The following is a 19,313-nucleotide window of genomic DNA, read 5'->3' as shown; positions in this document are numbered from 1 at the left end:
GAAAGTGGAGCTGAGTCTATGATCAGACCAGCCATGATCTTAGTGAATGGGGAGCAGGCTCGGGGTCCGGGTGGCCCACTTCCGCTCCTATTTCTCATGGTCACCCTCCTGGAGCCTGTTTTTTTTCCTTGTCTCCAGTGCCCGCTGATCATTATCCCACCACTCACACCCTATCCTGACTAATGTTGTTCTAACTCCTGTCAGTACCATCTGAATTTGGTCCATCCTCCCTTTTGTCTCTCTAATCTCTCCTGCCTTCCCCCTATCACAGACCTTCCCTGTAGTCCTTTCTCCCCCTCCCCCTTTCAGTGCTCCTTCAGGATCTGTTCTTTCCCAGCACTCTCCAGTTGCAAGGCACACAAAGAAACTAAACACAGGACAGTTGAATGGCTTCTCCCCAGTGTGAATTCACTCGTGTACCAGCAGGTGGGATGAATGAGACACATCCCCCCGAGTGAGACTGTTCCAGTGCACTGCCTGTGAAAAGAACTTTAACCAGTTACACAGCCTGAAAAACATCACACCATTCACAGCGGGGAGAAACCGTACACATGTTCTGTGTTTGGACCAGGCTTCATTTGATCGTCCAACCTGGAGAGACACAAGGACACCCACATATTTCACAGGCTATCACACGTGAAATGTGTGGATGAGTTTGTTAAATTCAATTGGTTCCAAAACCGGGTTAACTGATACAGAAAGTAACGGATATCAAATCTTATGCAAGACAGTTCAATAAAGGGGTGGTTCAAAGGATTTCAGTTGAGTTTAAAGTGAGACACTGCAATTAAGTCTACTACAACCACAACTCATGTACTCAAACATAGAAAATAAAAACAGAAAAAAATAGGTGCAGGAGTAGGCCATTCGGCCTTTCGAGCCTGCACGACCATTCAATAAGATCATGGCTGATCATTCACCTCAGTACCCATTTCCTGCTTTCTCTCCATACCCCTTGATCCCTTTAGTCATAAGGGCCATATCTAACTCCCTCTTGAATATATCCAGTGAACTGGCATCAACAACTCTCTGCAGTAGGGAATTCCACAGGTTAACAACTCTCTGAGTAAAGAAGTTTCTCCTCATCTCAGTCCTGAATGGCTTACCCCTTATCCTTAGATAAGGTCCCCTGGTTCCGGACTTCCCCAACATCAGGAACATTCTTCCCGCATCTAACCTGTCCAGTCCTGTCAGAATGTTATATGTTTCTAGGAGATCCCCTCTCATCCTTCGAAACTCCAGTGAATAAAAGCCCAGTCGATCCAATCTCTGCTCATATGTCAGTCCTGCCATCCCAGGAATCAGTCTGGTGAACCTTCGCTGCACTCCCTCAATAGCAAGAACGTCCTTCCTCAGATTAGGAGACCAAAACTGAACACAATATTCCAGGTGAGGCCTCACTAAGGCCCTGTACAACTGCAATAAGACCTCCCTGCTCCTATACTCAAATCCCCTAGCTATGAAGGCCCACATACCATTTGCCTTCTTCACCACCTGCTGTACCTGCATGCCAAATTTCAATGACTGATGTACCATGATACCCAGGTCTCGTTGCACGTCCCCTTTCCTAATCTGCCGCCATTCAGATAATATTCTGCCTTCGTGTTTTTTCCACCAAAGTAGATAACCTCACATTTATCCACATTATACTGCATCTGCCATGAGTTTGCCCACTCGCCTAACCTGTCCAAGTCACCCTGCAGCCTCTGACCGTCCTCCTCACAGCTCACACCGCCACCCAGCTTAGTGTCATCTGCAAACTTGGAGATATTACACTCAATTACTTCATCTAAATCATTAATGTATATTGTAAATAGCTGGTGTCCCAACATTGAGTCCTGCGGCACCCACTAGTCACTGCCTGCCATTCTGAAAAGGATTCATTTATCCCGACTCTCTCCTTCCTGTCTGCCAACCAGTTCTCTATCCATGCCAGTACATTACCCCCAATACCATGTGCTTTAATTTTGCACACCAATCTCTTGTGTGGGACCTTGTCAAAAGCCTTTTGAAAGTCCAAATACACCACATCCACTGGTTCTCCCTTGTCCACTTTACTAGTTACATCCTCAAAAAATTCTAGAAGATTTGTTAAGCATGATTTCCCTTTCATAAATCCATGCTGACTTGAACTGATCCTGTCACTGCTTTCCAAATGTGCTGTAATTTCATCTTTAATAATTGATTCCAACATTTTCCCCATTACTGATGTCAGGCTAACCAGTCTATAATTTCCTTTTTTCTCTCTCCTTCCTTTTTAAAAGCGTAATGTTACTTTAGCTACCCTCCAGTCCATAGGAACTGATCCAGAGTCGATAGACTGTTGGAAAATGATCACCAATGCATCCACTATTTCTAGGGCCACTATTTCTAGGGCCACTATCAAGCCCCGGGGAATTATCATCCTTCAATCCCATCAATTTCCCGAACACAATTTCCCGCTAATAAGGATTTCCTTCAGCTCCTCCTTCTCACTAGACCCTCGGTCCACTAGTATTTCCGGAAGATTATTGGTGTCTTTCTTTGTGAAGACGGAACCAAAGTATTTGTTCAACTGGTCCGCCATTTCTTTGTTCCCATTATAAATTCACCAGAATCTGACTGCAAGGGACCTACGTTTCTCTTCACTAATCTTTTTCTCTTTACATATCTATAGAAGATTTTGCAGCCAGTTTTTATGTTCCCAGCAAGCTTCCTCTCAAACTCTATTTTCCGCCTCCTAATTAAACCCTTTGTCCTCCTCTGCTGAATTATAAAATTCTCCCAGTCCTCGGATTTGCTGCTTTATCTAACCAGTTTATATGCCTCTTCCTTGGATTGAACACTATATTTAATTTCCCTTGTTAGCCACGGTTGAGCCACCTTCCCTGTTGTATTTTTACTCCAGACAGGGATGTACAATTGTTGAAGTTCATCAATGTGATCTTTAAATGTTTGCCATTGCCAAGCCACCGTCAACCCTTTAAGTATCATTCACCAGTCTATTCTAGCCAATTAATGTCTCATACCATCGAAGTAACCTTTCATAAGAACATAAGAATTAGGAACAGGAGTAGGCCATCTAGCCCCTCGAGCCTGCTCCGCCATTCAACAAGATCATGGCTGATCTGAACTTCCACTAGCGTTTTCTGCCCTTTGGTATTCCGTAGCTCCATCCATACTGATTCCACATCATCCAAGCTAATGTCCTTCCTTACTATTGCGTTAATTTCCTCTTTAACCAGCAACGCCACCCCACCTCCTTTTTTATTCTGACTATCCTTCCTTATGGTCAGGACCCTAGTCTCTGAATTAACTGTGTCACTCTCCATCTTAATAAAGAATTCTACCATATTATGCTCACTCTTCCCCAAGAGGCCTCGCACAACACGACAGATCACCCAGTCTAGGATGGCCAGCCCTCTAGTTGGTTCCTCGACATATTGGTCTAGAAAACCACTCATAAAAGACTCCAGAAAAAGCTCCTCCACCGCATTGCTACCAGTTTGGTTAGCCCAATCAATATGTAGATTAACGTCGCCCATGATAACTGCTGTACCTTTATTGCACGCATCCCTAATTTCTTGTTTGATGCTGTCCCCAACCTCACTACTACTGTTTGGTGGTCTGCACATAACTCCCACTAGCGTTTTCTGCCCTTTGGTATTCCGTAGCTCCACCCATACTGATTCCATATCATCCAAGCTCATGTCCTTCTTTACGATTGCGTTAATTTCCTCTTTAAGCAGCAACGCCACCCCACCTCATTTTCCATTCTGTCTATCCTTCCTGAATGTTGAATACCCCTGAATGTTGAGTTCCCAGCCTTGGTCACCTTGGAGCCATATCTCCGTGATGCCAATTACATCATATCCGTTAACAGCTATCTGTGCAGTTAATTCGTCCACCTTATTATGAATACTTCTCGCATTGAGGCACAGAGTGTTCAGGCTTGTGTTTTTAACACACTTTTCCACTTTAAAATTTTGCTATAATGTGGTCCTTTTTGCTTTTTGTCTTGGCTTTCTCTGCCCTCCACTTTTACTTTTCTTCTTTCTACTCCTGCATCCTACTCTATTAATCTACACTCACTGATTCCTGGTATTATTGTTGATGTACAAAATTTAAATAAATGACACTGCCCTCTGAACAGCACTTAATTACAATTGTTGACATTTACAATGTGTTTGCTTCTGCCCCCATTCTACTTCCCTCTGCCTCCCTGCATAGTTTCCCATCCCCCTACCATATTAGTCTAACCCATCCCCAACAGCACTAGCAAACACTCCCCCTAGGACATTGGTTCCGGTCCTTCCCAGGTGCAGATCAATTGTACTGGTCCCACCTCCCCCAGAACTGGTTCCAATATCCCAGGAATTTGAATCCCTCCCTTCTGCACCACTGCTCAAGCCACGTATTCATCTGAGTCATCCTGCATTTCCTACTCTGACTAGCACGTGGCATTAGTAGCAATCCTGAGATTACTACCTTTGTGGTCCTACTTTTTAATTTAGCTCCTAACTCCCTAAATTTGTCTCGAAGGACCTCAAACAGAACAAGTTTTGGATTTGATATGATAGAAGGCAAACGAGGTGAGAAGCGATATAAGTTAGATTAAGAAAAACCACGAAAATGGAACATCAATTGGTCTCCTGTGATCACGGAGCAATCAAATATTCGAAACACTGTATTTGAAACACACATAATTTATTCAACATTTATACAGGGTATTAATTTACAGCACAGGTATAGGGGTTATTAAGATCATCAGAAACGAACAAGAGCTGCTAGAATGAGCATGGTTCAGTGCCCAATGCAACCACAGTAAATCCTGTTCTATTCACAAGTGCAGCCTTTCTCCTCAGCCCATTTAATACTGAGATGAGGAGGAATTTCTCTTCTCGGAGGGTTGCAAATCTGTGGAATTCTCTGCCCCAGAGAACAGTGGAGGCTGGTTCATTGACTTTATTTAAGGCGGAGATAGACAGATTTTTGAGCGATAAGGGAGTAAAGGGTTATGCGGAGCGGGCGGGGGAGTGGAGCTGACTCTATGATCAGACCAGCCATTATCTTATTGAATGGGGAACAGGCTCGGGGGGCCGGGTGGCCACTCCTGCTACTATTTCTCATGGTCTTATGTACCCAGCATGCCCCGCGGGGGAGGAATGTGTCGAACCCAGACTACAGGAGCTTAGTGCGCAGGAGCGAGTCCTGGCTGTGTTTGGAGCATGCACAGTGCGTGTAATGGCGGAGGAGACACGTTTTGGGCAGGCTGTAGAGAAGTGTCCTTTTCATCGGTACAGAGCGGAGTAATGGACCAGCGGGGCGCTGGGGAGGCTTCATAAACAACCGGTGCCCGCCGCAAGCCCGGAATAATAATCGGAGTTATTAAGATCATCAGAAACGAACAAGAACTGCCAGAATGAACATGGTTCAGTGTTCAATGCAATCACAGTAAATCCTGTTCTATTCACAAATGCATCCTTTCTCCTCAGCCCATTTAAAACTGAGATGAGGAGGAATTTCTTTTCTCAGAGGGTTGTAAATCTGTGGAATTCTCTGCCCCAGAGAGCAGTAGAGGCTGGTTCATTGAATATATTTAAGGCGGAGATAGACAGATTTTTGAGCGATAAGGGAGTAAAGGGTTCTGGGGAGCCTGGGAAGTGGAGCTGAGTCTATGATCAGACCAGCCAAGATCTTATTGAATGGGGAGCAGGCTCGGGGGGCCGGAGGGCCCACTCCTGATCCTATTTCTCATGGTCTTATGTACCCAGCATACCGCACGATGGAGAATGTGCCGCACCCAGACTACAGGAGCTCAGTGCGCAGGCGCGGGTCCTGGGGTAGGGGGAGCCTTAGGAGCATGCGCGGTGCGGTTAATGGCGGAGGCAGCACGTTTTGGGCAGGCTCTTCAGAAGTGTCCTTTTCAGCGGGACGGAGCGGAATAATGGACCAGCGGGGAGCCCGGGATGCTGCATAAACAACTGGTGCCCGCCGCAAGCCCGGAATAATAACCGGAATATCGGCGGTTGCAGCTTCGGGGCTTTCTCCCGGTCACAGGCCCAGGTTAATGGCGGCCATCTTTGTCTAGGAGGTCAGGTTTAACCGTCCGCCATCGATATTCAGTGAGTAGCACAGCGCATGCGCTCTCATCTTGGTGCAGGAACAAAGTGAATGATGTCAGTGTCTGGAACTGAACCCAGCCAGAGCCAGCACCTTCAGGGGAGGAGAGAGAGGGGAACCAGTGAGTGGGGAACTGAACCCAGCCAGAATCGGTGGTGAAAACTGGGAGTGGAGGGGAAACTCTCTAGAACAGAAGAAATAGGAGCAGGTGTAGGCCATTTTTAACCCTTGAGTCTGCTCCCCAATAAGATCATGGCTGATCCGATCATGCACTCGGCTCCAATTCCCAATCCGCTCCACATAACCCTCTACTCCCTAATCGCTCAAAAATGTGTCACTCTCCACCTTAATAAAGAATTCTACCATATTATGGTAAATATTCCCCAACGGGCCTCGCACAACAAGATTGCTAATTAGTCCTCTCTCAATACACCTCACCCAGTCTAGGATGGCCAGCCCTCTGGTTGGTTCCTCGACATATTGGTCTAGAAAACCATGCGTAAAAGATTCCAGGAAATCCTCCTCCACCGCATTGCTACGAGTTTGGTTAGCCCAATCAATATGTAGATTAAAATCGCCCATGATAATTGCTGTACCTTTATTGCACGGATCAATAATTTCTTGTTTGATGCTGTCCCCAACCTCACTACTACTGTTTGGTCGTCTGTACATAACTCCCACTAGCGTTTTCTGCCCTTTATTATTCCGTAGTTCCATCCATACTGATTCCACATCATCCAAGCTAATGTCCTTCCTTACTATTGCGTTAATTTCCTCTTTAACCAGCAACGCCACCCCACCTCCTTTTCCATTCTGTCTATCCCTCCTGAATGTTGAATACCCCAGGATGTTGAGCTCCCAGCCTTGGTCACCCGAGAGCCATGACTCCGTGATGCCAATTACATCATATCCGTTAACAGCTATCTGCACAGTTAATTCGTCCACCTTATTCCGAATACTCCTCGCATTGAGGCACAGAGCCTTCAGGCTTGTCTTTTTAACACACTTTGCCCCTTTAGAATTTTGCTGTAATTTGGCCCTACACTTTAACCGTCCTACACTTTAATCTATTTCTCAGTCCACCTTTGCCCATTCTGCCCTCATACCAATGTAGTCTCCATCATTTAAGCTTAGAACGCTGGTTTGAGATCCAAAATTCTCGCTCTCCATCTGAATTTGAAATTCAACCATGCTATGATCACTCATTCCAAGGGGCTCCTTTATTCAGAGATTGATTATTAATCCTATCTCATTATACAGGACCAGATCTAAGTTAGCCAGCACTTCAGAGGAGGAGAGGGAGAGGAAACCAGTTATTGTAGAATTAAACCCAGCTAGAGTCAGCACCATCAGGGGAGGGAGAGGCAGGGGAACAAGTGAGTGTAGAACTGAAGTTGCCAGATCAAGCTCATTCAGGAGAGGAGAGGGAGAGGAACCAGTGAGTGCACAACTGAATCCAACCACAGTCAGCACCATCAGGGGAGGAAAGGGAGGGGAATCAGTGAATGTAGAACTGAACCCAGACAGAGTCAGCACCATCAGGGGAGGAGAGGGAGGGGAACCAGTGAGTGTAGAACTGAACCCAGCCAGAGTCAGCACCATCAGGGGAGGGAGAGGGAGGGGAACAAGTGAGTGTAGAACTGAACTCGGCCAGATCCAGCTCATTCAGGAGAGCATAGGGAGGAGAACCATTGAGTGCAGAACTGAATCCAGCCACAGTCAGCACCTTTAGGGGAGCAGAGGGTGGGAAACGTGTGATTGAAGAACTGAACCCAACCAGTGTCTGCACCATCAAGGAAGCAGAGGCTGGGGAACCAGTGAGTGTAGAACTGAATCCAGCCAGAGTCAGCACCATCAGGGAGGGGAACCAGTGAGTGTAGAACTGAACCCAGACAGAGTTAGCATAAGAAATAATAGCAGGAGTAGGGCATATGGCACCTCGAGTCTGCTCCACTATTTAATACGATCATGGTTGAGCCGATCATGGACTCAGGTCCACTTCTCTGCTTGCTCCCCCTAACCCCTTATTCTCTTAGCGGTTAAGAAATTGTCTACCTCTGTCTTAAATTTATTCAATGAGCCAGCTTCCACAGCTCTCTGAGGCAGCAAATTGCACAGATTTACAACTCTTTCAGGGAAGACATTCCTCCTCATCTCAGTTTTAAATGGGTGGCCCCTTATTCTAAGATAATGCCCTCTAGTTCTAGTCTCCCCTATAAGTGGAAACATCCTCTCTGCATCCACCTTGTCAAGCCCCCTCATAATCTTATACATTTCAATAAGATCACCTCTCATTCGTCTGCATTCCGATGAGCAGAGGCCCAACCTTCTCATCCTTTCCTCATAAGTTAACCCCCTCATCTCCGGAATCAACCTTGTGAACCTTCTCTGAACTGCCTCCAAAGCAAGTATATCCTTTCTCAGATATGGAAACCAAAACTGTACGCAGTATTCCAGGTGTGGCCTCACCAATACCCCGTATAACTGTAGCAAGACTTCCATGTTTTTATACTCCATCCCCTTTGCAATAAAGGTCAAGATTCCATTGGCCTTCCTGTTCACTTGCTGTACCTGCATACTAATGTTTCATGCAGCAGGACCCCCCAGGTCCCGCTGTACTGCAAATTTTTTTCCATTTAAATAATAACATGCTCTTCAAATTTTTTTCGACCAAACTGCATAACCTCACACTTTCCAACATTATACTCCATCTGCCGAATTTTTGCCCACTCACTTAGCCTGTCTATGTCGTTTTGCAGTTTTTTTTGTCCTCCTCGCACATTGCATTTCCTCCCATCTTGGCTACATTACACTCTGTCCCTTCATCTAATTCATTAATCTAGATTGTAAATAGTTGGGGTCCCAACACTGATTCGTGCAGCACCCCACTGGTTACTGATTGCCAACCCGAGAATTTATCTCGACTCTCTGTCTTCTTTTAGTTAACCAATCCTCTATCCATGCGAATATATTACCCCCAACCCCGTGAACTCTTATCTTGTGCGGTTAACTTTTATGTGGCACCTTGATCAAATACCTTCTGGAAGTCCAAATACACCACATCCACTGGTTTCCCTTCATTCACCCTGTTCCTCAAAGCCAGAGTCAGCACTTTTAGGGGAAGAGAGGGAGGGAAACCAGTGAATGTGGAACTGAACCCAGCCAGACTCAGCACCTTCAGGGGTGGAGAGGGAGGAGAACCAGTGAGTGTAGAACTGAACCCAGCCAGAATTGGTGGTGAAAACTGGGAGTGGAGGAGAAACAGTCTAGAAATGTGCGATGGGTTTGAATTTCAGCACAGCAGGAGGAACAATGTGTGGGACAGGGATTTACAGCTTTGGAAGAACAAGAGAGGAAAGAATGTTTCATGGAAACTAGATGTTTCTATCCTGAATTTCTGTCTTGTACTGACAGCGATGAGTTTTATTATCTCCTTTTACAGAATATTAGAAGGGGAGATTTTCAGAGAGGAAACACAAACCAAACATCACGTCAAGATCTGACGGAGTCAATTGATTCATCAGGACCTGAATATCATCAGCCTTTGAAAGTGGAAGGAGAAATGTTTGCCTGTTCTGCCTGTGGGAAAAGATTTCAAACATCAGTGTGACTGGAAAAGCACCGAGACACACACACCCGAGTGAGAGTGTTCCAGTGCACTGCCTGTGGAAAGAGCTTTAATCAATTAAACAGCCTGAAAAATCATCGCACCATTCACAGCGCGAAGAAACTGTAAACGTGTTGTGTGCGTGGGCGAGGCTACAACTCATCGTCCAACCATGGAGAGTCACAAGGACACCCACATCATGGAGAAACCGTGGAAATGTGGTGACTGTGGGAAGGTATTCAGATCACCGTCTGAGCTGGAAATTCATCGACGCAGTCACACTGGAGAGAGGCCGTTCACCTGCTCAGAGTGTGGGAAGGGATTCACTGGGTCATCCCAACTTGTAGCTCACCGGCGAGTTCACACCGGGGAGAGACCGTTCACCTGCTCTCAGTGTGGGAAGGGATTCACTTGTTCATCCATCTTGCGGATACACCAGCGAGTTCACACTGGGGAGAGGCCATTCACCTGCTCTGAGTGTGGGAAGGGATTTACTCAGTCATCCCACCTGCTGACACACCAGCGAGTTCACACTGGGGAGAGGCCATTCACCTGCTCAGAGTGTGGGAAGGGATTCACATGTTCAGCCGACCTGCTGACACACCAGCGAGTTCACACTGGGGAGAGGCCATTCATCTGCTCTGAGTGTGGGAAGGGATTCACCCGATCATCCAACCTGCTGACACACCAGCGAGTTCACACTGGGGAGAGACCATTCACCTGCTCAGAGTGTGGGAAGGGATTCACTACATCATCTAACCTGCTGACACACCAGCGACTTCACACTGGGGAGAGGCCGTTCACCTGCTCTGAGTGTGGGAAGAGATTCAATGAGTCAAACGACCTTGTAATTCACAAGCGAGTTCACACTGGGGAGAGGCCATTCACCTGCTCTGAGTGTGGGAAGGGATTCACTTGTTCATCCCACCTGCTGACACACCAGCGAGTTCACACAGGGGAGAGGCCGTTCACCTGCTCAGAGTGTGGGATGGGATTCATTATGTCATCCACCCTGCTGACACACCAGCGAGTTCACACTGGGGAGAGGCCATTCACCTGCTCTGAGTGTGGGAAGCGATTCACTCGGTCATCCACCCTGCTGATACACATGCGAGTTCACACTGGGGAGAGGCCGTTCACCTGCTCTGAGTGTGGGAAGGGGTTCATTCGGTCATCCCACCTGCTGAGACACCAGCGAGTTCACAAGTGACTGCAGGGGTTGGAATCTGCTATTATTGCTGCTGTTAATCACATCCCAATTGAACCACGTTCATTCTGACAGTTGGGGTTTGTTTCTGCTGATGTTAATAACCCTATAATTGGGCTGGACATTAATATTCTGGATATATTACTGATTGTGTTCTCGGGGCTGCAGTGGCCATTTAAGAAACATGGTATGTTATCTTTCCCCTTAATTCAGCAACTCTCAACAGAAAGTTAGTTTGCAATAAAATTATGAACTTTTACTTTAATCCTAAATTGATCTTTGGTACAAAATCTGCAATAGTGTGTAAAAGTTTCTACTGAATAAAATGTCCAATTAGAAAGAGCTTACTGACAATTCTTACTGACTTGCACATTACACACAGTGGCCCCTCCATTATCCACCAGAAAGAAGGGGAATGGGAATTGGTGGGGAATCCGTGTCCCCAAATGTTGCCCCTCCCATCTGGTGCAGCAAGCTCCTCGGCATGGGAATAGAGACAAGTCCAGACCAAAACTGTGCGCAGTACTCCAGGTGTGGTTTTACCAATGCCCTGTACAGGTGTAGCAGGACTTCCGTATTTTCATACTCCACCCCCCTTGCAATAAAGGCCAGCATTCCATTTGCCTTCCTGATTACTTGCTGTATTTGCATGCTAACTTTTTGAGTTTCATGTAGAAGAACCTCCAGATCCCTCTGTACTACAGCATTTTGCAATAGTCCCCATTTAAATAATTTTGTTTTTTCTTTTTCCTACCAAAGGGGATAACCTGACATTTTACCACATTATGGTCCATCTGCCAGATTTTTGCCCGTTATAGAAACATAGAAAATAGGTACAGGAGTCGGCCATTCAGCCCTTCGAGCCTGCACCACCATTCAATGCTTTCCCCCCATACCCCTTGATCCCTTTAGCTGTAAGAGCCACATCTAACTCCCTTTTGAATATATCTAACGAACTGGCCTGAACAACTTTCTGTGGTAGAGAATTCCACTGGTTCACAATTCTCTGAGTGAAGAAGTTTCTCCTCATCTCAGTCTTAATTCACTTACCCCTTATCCTTAGAATGTGACACCTGGTTCTGGACTTCCCCAACATCCGGAACATTCTTCCTGCATCTAACCCGTCCAATCCCGTCAGAATTTTGTGTTTCTATGAGATCCACTCTTATTCTTCTAAATTCCAGTGAATATAAGCCTAGTCAATCCAGTCTTTCTTCATATGTCAGTCCTGCCATCCCAGGAATCAGTCTGGTGAACCTTTGCTGCACTCCCTCAATAGCAAGAATGTCCATCCTCAGATTAGGAGACCAAAACTACACAATATTCAAGGTGTGGCCTCACCAAGGCCCTGTACAACTGTAGTGATACTTTCCTGCTCCGATACTCAAATCCCCTCGCTATGAAGGCCAACATGCCATTTGCCGACTTCACTGCCTACTGTACCTGCATGCCAACTTTCAATGACTGATGTACCATGACACCCAGATCTCGATGCACCTCCCCTTTTCCGAATCTGTCACCATTCAGGTAATATTCTGCCTTTGTGTTTTTGCCACCAAATTGGATAACCTCACATTTATCTACATCATACTGCATCTGCCATGCATTTGCCCACTCATGCAACCTGTCCAAGCCACCCTGCAGCCTCTTAACACTCTGCTCACAGCTCACACTGCCACCCAGCTTCGTGTCATCTGCAAAATTGGAGAGATTACATTCAATTCCTTTGTCTAAATCATTAATGTATATTGTGAATATCTGAGGTCCCAGCACTGAACCTTGCGGTACCCCACTAGTCACTACCTGCCATTCTGAAAAGGACCCATTTATGCCTACTCTTTGCTTCCTGTCTGCCAACCAGTTCTCTATCCACGTCAATACATTACCCCCAATACCATGTGCTTTAATTTTGCGCACTAATCTCTTTTGTGGGACCTTGTCAAAAGCCTTTTGAAAGTCCAAATACACCAATCCACTGGCTCTCCCTTGTCCATTCTACTAGTTACATCCTCATAAAATTCTCGAAGATTTGTCAAGCATGATTTCCCTTTCATAAATCCATGCTGACTTGAACCGATCCTGTCACTGCTTTCCAAATGCGCTGCTGTTACATCTTTAATAATTGTTTCCAACATTTTCCCCACGACTGATGTCAGGCTAACCGGTCTATAATTCGTTTTTCTCGTTCACTTCTTAAAAAAGTGGTATTACACTCGCTACCCTTAAATGCATAGAAACTGATCCAGAATCGATAGAATGATGGAAAATGACCACCAATGCATCCACTATTTCTAGGACCATTTCCTTAAGTACTCTGGGATGCAGTCGATCAGGCCCTGGGGATTTATCGGCCTTCAATCCCATAAATTTCCGTAACACAATTTCCTGACTAATCAGGATTTCCTTCAGTTCCCCCTTCTCGCTAGACCCTTGGACCCCTAATATTTCTGAAAAGTTATTTGTGTCTTCCTTAGTGAAGACAGAACCAAAGTATTTGTTCAATTGGCCTGCCATTTCTTTGTCCCCATTATAAATTTACCTGATTCTGACTGCAAGCGACCTATGTTTGTTTTCACTAATCTTTTTCTCTTCACAGATCTATAGAAGCTTTTGCAGTCAGTTTTTATGTTTCCTGCAAGCTTCCTCATAGGGGAAATCATGTTTTACTAATTTACTGGAATTCTTTGAAGATATAATGAGCATGGTGGATAGAGGTGTACCGATGGATGTGGTGTATTTAGATTTCCAAAAGGCATTCGATAAGGTGCCACACAAAAGGTTACTGCAGAAGATAGAGGTATGTGGAGTCAGAGGAAATGTATTAGCATGGATAGAGAATTGGCTGGCGAACAGAAAGCAGAGAGTCGGGATAAATGGGTCCTTTTCGGGTTGGAAATCGGTGGTTAGTGGTGTGCCACAGGGATCGGTGCTGGGACCACAACTGTTTACAATATACATAGATGACCTGGAAGAGGGTGCAGAGAGTAATGTAACAAAATTTGCAGATGACACAAAGATTAGTGGAAAAGCGGGTTGTGTAGAGGACACAGAGAGGCTGCAAAGAGATTTAGATAGGTTAAGCGAATGGGCTAAGGTTTGGCAGATGGAATACAATGTCGGAAAGTGTGAGGTCATCCACCTTGGGGAAAAAAACAGTAAAAGGGAATATTATTTGAATGGGGAGAAATTACAACATGCTGAGGTGCAGAGGGACCTGGGGGTCCTTGTGCATGAATCCCAAAAAGTTAGTTTGCAGGTGCAGCAGGTAATCAGGAAGGCGAATGGAATGTTGGCCTTCATTGCGAGAGGGATGGAGTACAAAAGCAGGGAGGTCCTGCTGCAACTGTATAGGATATTGGTAAGGCCGCACCTGGAGTACTGTGTGCAGCTTTGGTCACCTTTCTTAAGGAAGGATATACTGCTTTGGAGGGGGTACAGAGACGATTCACTAGGCTGATTCCGGAGATGAGGGGGTTACCTTATGATGATAGATTGAGTAGATTGGGTCTTTACTCGTTGGAGTTCAGAAGGATGAGGGGTGATCTTATAGAAACATTTAAAATAATGAAAGGGATAGACAAGATGGAGGCAGAGAGGTTGTTTCCACTGGTCGGGGAGACTAGAACTAGGGGGCACAGCCTCAAAATACGGGGGAGCCAATTTAAAACCGAGTTGAGAAGGAATTTCTTCTCCCAGAGGGTTGTGAATCTGTGGAATTCTCTGCCCAAGGAAGCAGTTGAGGCTAGCTCATTGAATGTATTCAAGTCAGAGATAGATAGATTTTTTACCAATAAGGGAATTAAGGGTTACAGGGAGCGAGCGGGTAAGTGGAGCTGAGTCCACGGCCAGATCAGCCATGATCTTATTGAATGGCGGAGCAGGCTCGAGGGGCTAGATGGCCTACTCCTGTTCCTAATTCTTATGTTCTTATACTCTATTTTTTCTCTCAGATGTTGCCTGACCTGCTGAGATTTCCAGCAGTTTGTTATTATTTCAGACTTCAGCATCTGCAGTATTTTGCTTTTGTATTAAGACTTGCATTGATATAGTGCCTTTCATGTCCACCAAACGTCTCAAACGCTTTATAGCCAATTAAGTACTTTTGGAGTGTAGTCACTGTTGTAATGTGGGAAACGTGGCAGCCAATTTGAACACAGCAAACTCCCACAAACAGCAATGTGATAAATGACCGGATACCCTGTCCGTGTTATATTGGAAGATCGGGGTATGTTATGGCAGGTCGGGACCATAAAAGGAGCAGCGTGCGGCCCAGGGAGCAGCGTGGAGGCATGCAGCTTCAGGGAGCAGCGCGAGCTGCAAAGGCAGCAAAGAGTGACATCATCAAGGTCCAGGTTGATGATTGGAGCATGGGTCGGTGCAGCAGGAGCAGCGAGGTCGGGGCGAAGGAGCGGCGAGAGACTGTGGAGGGATGCGATTGGGGCCCAGGAGATGTGTGAGTTCGGGGCCAGGGGCCCAGGGGCAGCACACTCCTGCCCAGACTGCGATATGTGTGCGCACTAGGTCCATGCAGCAGAGCTGGTCTTCAGTCATCCTGGTTAATCCTCGCCACTGGACCAAGACCTAGCTCTGTCAAGCCCGTGTGGTGGCTTGTGTGCAACGGCCATCAAACATTTAAAAACATGCATGCACAGTCATCTTCCACCCTTTGGGATGTAGTTCAGGACCTGGAATATTAGGTCCTTTATTGAAACACCTGTGAACTCATCCTATTTTGGCGTGGAAGCAAGTCATCCTCATTTCGAGGGACAGCCTATGATGATGATTTTCCCTCATAATTAAACCCTTTGTCCTCTGCTGAATTCTAAATTTCTCCCAGTCCTCAGGTTTGTTGCTTTTTCTGTCCAATTTATATGCCTCTTCTTGGATTTAACACTATTCCTAATTTCCCTTGTTAGCACGGTTGAGCCACCTTCCCCATTTTATTTTTACGCCAGACAAGGATGTACAATTGTTGAAGTTCATCCATGTGATCTTTAAATGTCTGCCATTGCCTATCAACCTTTATTGCTTTAAGTATCATTCGCCAGTCTATCCTCGCCAATTCACGTCTCATACCATTGAAGGTACCTTTCTTTAAGTTCAGGATCCTAGTCTTTGAATTAACTGTGTCACCCTCCATCTTAATGAAGAATTCTGCCATATTAATGTCACTTCCCCAAGGGGCCTTGCACAACAAGATTGCTAATTAATCCTCTCTCATTACACAACACCCAGTCTAGGATGGCCAGCTCTCCAGTTGGATCCTTGACATATTGGTCGAGAAAACCATCCCTTATACACTCCAGGCAATCCTCCTCCACTGTATTGCTATCAGTTTGGTTAGCCCAATCTATATGTAGATTAAAGTCACCCATGATAACTGCTGTACCTTTATTGCACGCATCCCTAATTTCCTGTTTGATGCCATACCCAATCTCCCCACTACTGTTTGGTGGTCTGTACACAAGTCCCACTAGCGTTTTCTGCCCTTTGATGTTCTGCAGCTCTACCCATACAGATTCCACATCATCCAAGCTAATGTCCTTCTTATTATTGTGTTATCTCCTCTTTAACCAGCAACACTACCCCACTTCCTTTTCCTTTCTGTCTATCCTTCCTGAACATTCAATACTCCAGGATGTTGAGTTACCAGCCTTGGTCACCCTGGAGCCATGTCTCCGTAATCCCAATTACATCATATCCGTTAACAGCTATCTGCGCCTTATTATGAATGCTCCTCACATTGAGACAGAGTCTTCAGGCTTGTTCTTTTAACACTCTTTGTTCTTTTAGAATTATGTTGTAATGTGGCTCTTTTTGATTTTTGCCTTTGATTTCTCTGCCCTCCACTTTTCCTTATCTCCTTTCTACCTTTTGGTTCTGCTCCCATTTTACTTCCCTTTGTCTCCCTGCATAGATTCCCATCCCCCTGCTGTATTAGTTTAAACCCTCCCCAACAGCACTAGCAAACACTCCCCCTAGGACATCGGTTCCAGTCCTGCCCAGGTGCAGACCGGTTGTATTGGTCCCACCTCCCCCAGAACCGGTTCCAATGTCCCAGGAATTTGAATCCCTCCCTCTTGCACCATTCCTCAAGAAACGTATTCATCTTAACTATCCTGCTTTTTCTATTCTGACTAGCACGTGGCACTGGTAGAAATCCTGAGATTACTACCTTTGAGGTCCTACTTTTTAATTTAACTCCTAGCTCCCTAAATTCAGCTTGTTGGACCTCATCCCATTTCTTACCTATATCGTTGGTACCTCATTATCCTATCCATATCCCTTTCTAGATTCTTTGCATCTTCCTCACAACTTGGTTTTCCACCTATCTTTGTATCATCAGCAAATTTGACTGTGTTACACTTGGTCCCTTCATCCAAGTCATTAATATAAATTGTAAATAGTTGAGGTCCCAGCACTGATCCCTGCAGCACCCCACTAGTTACAGTTTGCCAAATGAACCCTTAAAAACGACTCTGTTTTCTGTTACTTAGCCAATCCTCTATCCATTCTGATATATTACCCCCAATCCCGTGAGCTCTTAGCTTGTGCAGTAACCTTTTGTGTGGTACCTTATCGAATGCTTTCTGGAAATGCAAATATACAACTTCAACTGGTATTCCTTTATGCACTCTGCTCATTACATCACCAAGCAACTCCAGCAAATTTATCAACCATGATTTCCCTTTCATAAAACATGCTGACTCTGCTTGACTGCAACATGATTTTCTAAATGTCCTGCTACTAATTCCTTAATGATGCATTCCAGTATTTTCCCAATGACCGATGGTAGGCTAACTGGTCTATGGTTTCCTGCTCTCTGCCTCCCTCCTTACTTGAATAGGAGTGTTACATTTGCAGTTTCCAGTCTGCTGGGACCTCTCCAGAATTCAGGTAATTTTGGTAGATTACAACCAGTACATCCACTATCTCTGTAGCCATTTCTTTTAAGACCTTAGGATGCATGCCAACAGGTCCAGGGGATTTGTCCACCTTTAGTCCCATTTGTTTGCTGAGTACTTTATCTCTAGTGATAGTGACTGTTTTAAGCCCCCCCTCACCGCACTCTCACCACTGCAATAGCTCCTTGATTATCAACTGTTGGGATGTTTTTAGTGTCCTCTACCGTGAAGAACAATACAAAATATTTGTTCAAAATCTCTGCCATTTCCGTGTTTCCCGTTATTAATTCTTCAGTCTCATCCTCTAAGGGACCAACGTTTACTTTAGCTACTCATTTCCTTTTTATATACCTGTAGATGCTCCTATCGTCTGTTTTTATATTTCTTGCTAGTTTGTTCTCATGTGCTACCTTCTCTGTCTTTATCATTTTTTCGTCGTCCTTTGCTGGTTTCTAAAAAATTACCAATCTTCTGGCCTTCCACTGTCTTTCATAACATTATATCAGACAGGAGGGGATTGGCGTCAGTGACTGTGGGGTTGGTTTATATCAGACAGGAGGGAATTGGTGACATGGAATCATAGCAGTTTACAACACAGAACGAGGACATTAGGCCCATCATGTCTGTGTGGCCAAAAAAGAGCTATCCAACCTAATCACACGTTCCAGCTCTTGGTCCGTAGCCCTGTAGGTTAACGCACTTCCAGTACATATCCAAGTACTTTTGTAAACGCGATGAGGGTTTCTGCCCCAACTATTCTTTCAGGCAGTAAGTTCCAGACTCCCACCTCCCTCTGGAGGTTATGCTAGAACTGTGTAAAACACTAGTTAGGACACAGCTGGTGTAATCACACAGTTCTGGTCACTACATCACTCTATTGGGCCAGCCCAGGCTCACCCTATTGGGCCAGCCCGGGCTCACCCTATTGGGCCAGCCCGGGCTCACCCTATTGGGCCAGCCCGGGCTCACCCTATTGGGCCAGCAGAGAAAATCAGCAGCTCATTGAATTTATTCTCACTCTGCGCAAAGCCGGTGCAGAACTGAACCCAACCTTGTAAGCTGGAAATGCATCGTCACAGTCACACTGGGGAGAGACTGTTCACCTGCTCTGAGTGTGGGAAGGGATTCACTCATTCATCCGGCCTGCTGAGACAGCAGCGAGTTCACAAGTGACTGCAGGGATTGGTTTCTACTGTTATTGCTGCTGTTAATCACATCCTGACTGAACCATGTTCATTCTGTCAGTTGGGGATTGTTTCTGCTGATGTTAATAACCCCTATAACTGGGCTGGAGTTTAATATTTTGATATTTCAAATAACAGAGTGTGTCGATATTTGATGACTCCAAAATAAGACGAGACTAATTGATATCCTGTTACTGACTGCTCCATTTTGGGCCTTTTCTCCTCTCTAACTCTGGATTATTTTAGTTCTTATACCTTCGGTTACTCTCAGGGGCAAGTCCCAGTTCCCCATACCTTCCAGAGTTGAT

General features: G+C 45.5%; 1 protein-coding gene and 1 pseudogene across 7 annotated transcripts in view; one reads left to right on the top strand and one right to left on the bottom strand.

The window, feature by feature from the left end:
* Positions 1-19,313, top strand: part of LOC139254094 (zinc finger protein 432-like) — a 157,446-nt gene that overhangs the window by 57,914 nt on the left and 80,219 nt on the right. For 3 of the 7 annotated variants that reach the window (XM_070873637.1, XM_070873636.1, XM_070873640.1), the window contains one exon: positions 9,545-11,246. The exons of 3 other annotated variants lie outside the window; for them this stretch is intronic. In XM_070873637.1, the coding sequence (XP_070729738.1) occupies positions 9,882-10,919 (1,038 nt within the window). In that variant the 5' untranslated portion in view covers positions 9,545-9,881 and the 3' untranslated portion in view covers positions 10,920-11,246. Of the gene's footprint in view, positions 1-5,855; positions 6,105-9,544; positions 11,247-19,313 lie in introns of those variants that run through there. One more of the 7 variants, XM_070873638.1, reaches the window with a different exon arrangement.
* LOC139254097 (zinc finger protein 229-like) overlaps positions 1-19,313 on the bottom strand; it is a 72,900-nt pseudogene that overhangs the window by 35,100 nt on the left and 18,487 nt on the right.

This window comes from Pristiophorus japonicus, unplaced genomic scaffold (genome assembly GCF_044704955.1).
Source record: "Pristiophorus japonicus isolate sPriJap1 unplaced genomic scaffold, sPriJap1.hap1 HAP1_SCAFFOLD_534, whole genome shotgun sequence".
NCBI lineage: Eukaryota > Metazoa > Chordata > Chondrichthyes > Pristiophoridae > Pristiophorus > Pristiophorus japonicus.
This window is presented reverse-complemented; position numbering and strand designations above follow the sequence as displayed.